Consider the following 4,051-nt stretch of genomic DNA (forward strand, 5'->3'; position numbering starts at 1 on the left):
GCGCTGACCCCCGCGGCGCGGCGGGCAGGGATGCCTGAGCCCGCCCGGCACTGACGGCCCCCGCCCGCCCGCCCCGAGCCGGGGGCGCATGGAGGGGGGCTGCGTGTAAGTACCAGCCGGCCGGGCCGCGTCGGACTTGGCGAGAGCGGAGGGAAGCAAGAGTCGAGGAAGATCCCCGGGCTGGAAAGCCAAGCCGTTTTGTTTTGGTCGACTTCTCTCCATAGAATTTTTTTTTTTTTTTTTTTTTTTTTTTTGTCTGTGCGCGCTTCCTCGAAGACCCGGCCCCGGGCGAGGAGGAGGAGGAGGAGGAGGTGGAGGCACAACGCATGAGCGGCGGCGGCGGCGCCTGGGGAGGGGGGATCGCTCGGGCACCCGCGGGGACTCTGCAGCAGCGCCCTATGGAGAGGCAGCGGGCAGCGGGGCAGTGCTGAGGGGTGAGCGGCGGGGAGTATCTCCCGCCGGTGCGGCGGGGGGTGGGGGGCGGGCGGGGAGGGGAAAGCGTTTGTTTTGGGGCCCGGGGGGGCGGGGTGGGGTGCGCTAGGGAGCGGGGATGAGTCTAGTGGGCGGCTTCCCCCACCACCCGGTGGTGCACCATGAGGGCTACCCTTTCGCCGCCGCCGCCGCCGCCGCCGCCGCCGCCGCCGCCACCCGCTGCGGCCACGAGGAGAACCCCTACTTCCACGGCTGGCTCATCAGCAGCCACCCGGAGATGTCCCCCCCCGACTACAGCATGGCTCTGTCCTACAGCCCCGAGTACGCCAACGGGGCGCCGGGCATGGACCACTCCCATTACGGGGGGGTGCCGCCCGGGAACGGCCCGCCCGGGCTCGGGGGGCCCCGGCCGGTGAAGCGCAGGGGCACGGCGAACCGCAAGGAGCGGCGCAGGACTCAGAGCATCAACAGCGCCTTCGCGGAGCTGCGGGAGTGCATCCCCAACGTGCCCGCCGACACCAAGCTCTCCAAGATCAAAACCCTCCGCCTGGCCACCAGCTACATCGCCTACCTCATGGACCTGCTGGCGAAGGACGACCAGAACGGGGAGGCTGAGGCCTTCAAGGCAGAGATCAAGAAGACAGACGTGAAGGAGGAGAAGAGGAAGAAAGAGCTGGTCAGTGCTCCGGGACGGGACGGGACGGGGCGGGGCGGGGGGGGCGGCGGAGAGGAGGCTGCCCGGCTGCCCGCCGGTGCCCCATCCCCGCGCACCCGGCGCTCGGCTAGGTCGGGCGGCCGAGTTATGGCCACGGCGGACACCTCGGTCCCTGCAGTCCCCGGCCGTTCCTGCGGGCCGGGAGCGGGGCAGGGCACGGCCCCGGGAGGCCCTCGGCGCCCCCCGCTCTCGCAGAGCTCCGGGATCCGGCCCGGCGGCTGTGAACGGGCGGGGGGGGGGGGGCGGGAAGCCGCGACGGGAAGGTCCCCCGGGGGGCTGGGGGGGTCCGTTCCCGGGCTGGGGCTTGTCCCGGATCCCACACCACCATCCCATCAGAGACAAGCCTTCGCTCTCTTAAATAAAAGTCTGGAGGCGCGATTACCTGCTAAGCCCAGCCCGGCTTGAAACCCTCGGCAAGTAATAGGTTCGCAGCGCGGGGCTTTCCTGCCCCCGTGCCCTCTACGCTTGAGCTTTTTTGGCTTTTAACGGGAAGCGTCGGCTGTGACGAGGCAGCTCAAACCCAGTTTCGTGTAGGCCCTGCGGCACGCTCGGGCGACACCCTCGCAGATTTCGGTGGCCGCAGGCCCGATGTTTTGCCACGATACGTGCCGCTGCCCGGCTCCTGCCCAGCGGCCCGGGGCGGGGTGGGGTGGGGGACACACACGTTTTAGCGCGGACCCTACCGCGGTCCCCATCGCCCCGTGGACGGCAGCCGTCCCCAGTCCACCCCCCCCCCCCGCCCCTCCCAGCCCCGGGGACCGGCGGCGGCGAGGCAGCGCTGGCGGGCGCGTGGTGCGCGGGGCTCGGCCTTCGCGGGCGGCCGCGCACCACGCGGGGCCGCTCCCACGGGCTGCGGCTTCGCCCGCAGCGAGACCCCACGGAGGCCGCCCCACGTCCTCCCCTGAGGCCCGCAGGCCGTGTGTCTCCTCGTAGTTTTCCCCCTCGGGGCAGGGCAGAGGCGACCTAGAAATGGGAGGAATATCTCTAACCTTTTTTTTCTCCTCTCCCCCCTTCTGTTTTTCTCTTTCTCCCTCTCTCTCTCTCTCTCTCCCGCCTCGCATCGTGTCTCCCCAGAACGAAATCTTGAAAAGCACAGTTAGCAGCAACGATAAGAAAACCAAAGGGAGGACTGGCTGGCCGCAGCATGTCTGGGCTTTGGAGCTCAAGCAGTGAGCACGGCAGGACTGGAGGAGCCGTCCTCTTAGTCTCGGTAGTGAGCTCTCCTCTGAGGACTCTTTATATTTGGAATCGTCCAGTTTATTTATGTGCAATTTCTCCCCCAACCCCCCCCCAAAATGTGGATATTTGAAGGAGAGGGAAAAAGCATTCCATATATGAAGAGGAAACTCCAGCTTGGTAAGGGGTAATGTCTCTAATAGTTTCGTGAATGTTATTTGCTCTGTATAAAACACACGGGGAAAACAGAACCGTAGAAAAGGAAAAAAAAAGAAAAAAAAAATAATCTCTCCCTGGCATTAGTGTGTATGTGAAGTGTATCTTTAATACTTGGCCTTTTGGATATAAATATTCATGGGATTATAAAGTTATATTTCAACAGAAGCAGTTGCACCAGTATTTCGGTTGACTCGGTATTTAGTGTTGTAATTTTGTTGTGGTCGTTCAGTATTTGAAGATGTTTTCAACAGTTATTGGTTATGTGCACTTCCGTCCGTAAGGGAAAAAGTGGAATCTAATTAATATTGAAGGTGTAAACGTTGTAAGTACTCAATAAACCACTGTGTGTGTTTTTTACAAAACAAAACAAAACAAAAAAAAAAAAAAAAGAAAAATGAAAAAAAGAAAACCCAAATCTTTTTATGTTTTATACCTCAAAATGTTTTGAATAACAGCGTTGTTTATGGCTTTTTTTCATAATATTTAAAATATTCGGAAGTAAACTAAATTATAAAGATGGCTTCTAAGTTTATTTTTAAACAAGTGGCTGAGTGAAAGGAGGGGTAGAGGGAGGGATCTCGCCAGCCCCGTGAGTGTTGAACAGAAACCGGCAGTTCAGCAGAGTAGCAATTCCTTGTGGTGGTGTTCTCCACGCAGGAGACCTCCTGCTAACGGGAAGCGGACAAGGCTGCGAACCCCGGGCGGAGCAGAACCCGCGGAGGTGCGCGGTTTTTCCGCCGCCGGAGCCGGCGCGGCGGCGGTGCCAGGCGCTGGCGGGAGCCGGGGCCGAGCGGCGGGGGCGGCTTCCCCGGGGCGGGGGGGGGGGGCGAGGGCCGGCCAGGGAGGCCGGAGGGCTTTGCTCGGAGTGATTATTGAGCAGGTAATTTTACGTCAAGGAAGAAAGAGCGAACAAGGCAAGGGATTTGCGAGGCGGGGTGGGGGGGAGAGGGGAGGAGGACGGGACGACGGAGGCGGGGGGGGGGGGGGGCAGGGAGGGAATATGTAAGATTTACAATGAGCTACGGTGAACTTAATATTAACTTTGTGGTTCCCAAAACTCTCCAGGGTTGCACGTTTCCAGTCCACCACAGCGAGCATTATTGGGTTTTAACCTTTTTTTTTTTTTTTTTTTTTCTGACTGCAAACTGCCGCAGCCCTGGCTCTGGCTCTTTCGTACGTTCATCTGCCGCTCCCGTATGATCTTCCTTCCCTCCTATCTGCTCAGTTACCTCTCGCCTCGTCTGCCAACTCCTTTACAAGGGTCCCGGTGCCAAGCCGGTGGCTTTTCTGCTCCCCGGTGCCGGGACGAGCTGCAGACATTTAGCGCCGGGAAATGCCTGGCATCCCTCCGTACCGCAGGCAGGCAAAGGAAAAAAAAAAAAAAAAAAAATCGAGCTTTTTACATAAAGAATCTGCTCTAGGTATTTTTGTCAATTCCCGGTGAAGCGCAAGGTTTTGAACCTTTCCCATAATGAAATTCGGGTTCGTACTTTAAACCCTTACTTAAAT

General features: G+C 59.7%; 1 protein-coding gene across 1 annotated transcript; it reads left to right on the top strand.

Annotated features, from left to right (window-relative positions):
- Window positions 1-529: 529 nt before the first annotated feature.
- On the top strand, window positions 530-2,880 carry HAND2 (heart and neural crest derivatives expressed 2). The gene is made up of 2 exons (XM_042808450.1): window positions 530-1,108; window positions 2,222-2,880. Exons 1-2 carry the CDS (start codon window positions 551-553, stop codon window positions 2,318-2,320), a joined length of 657 nt encoding a protein of 218 aa, XP_042664384.1. The 5' UTR covers window positions 530-550; the 3' UTR covers window positions 2,321-2,880.
- Window positions 2,881-4,051: the final 1,171 nt, after the last annotated feature.

This window comes from Tyto alba, unplaced genomic scaffold, assembly GCF_018691265.1.
Source record: "Tyto alba isolate M040663 unplaced genomic scaffold, T.alba_DEE_v4.0 Super-Scaffold_6, whole genome shotgun sequence".
In the NCBI taxonomy this organism is placed as follows: domain Eukaryota; kingdom Metazoa; phylum Chordata; class Aves; order Strigiformes; family Tytonidae; genus Tyto; species Tyto alba.

Bases quoted from the DNA above. Each gene is read 5' to 3' on its own strand.
- HAND2 (XM_042808450.1), top strand. From the start codon at position 551: ATGAGTCTAGTGGGCGGCTTCCCCCACCACCCGGTGGTGCACCATGAG. The intron at 1,109-2,221 runs GTCAGTGCTCCG...GTGTCTCCCCAG, and splicing joins AGAAGAGGAAGAAAGAGCTG to AACGAAATCTTGAAAAGCAC.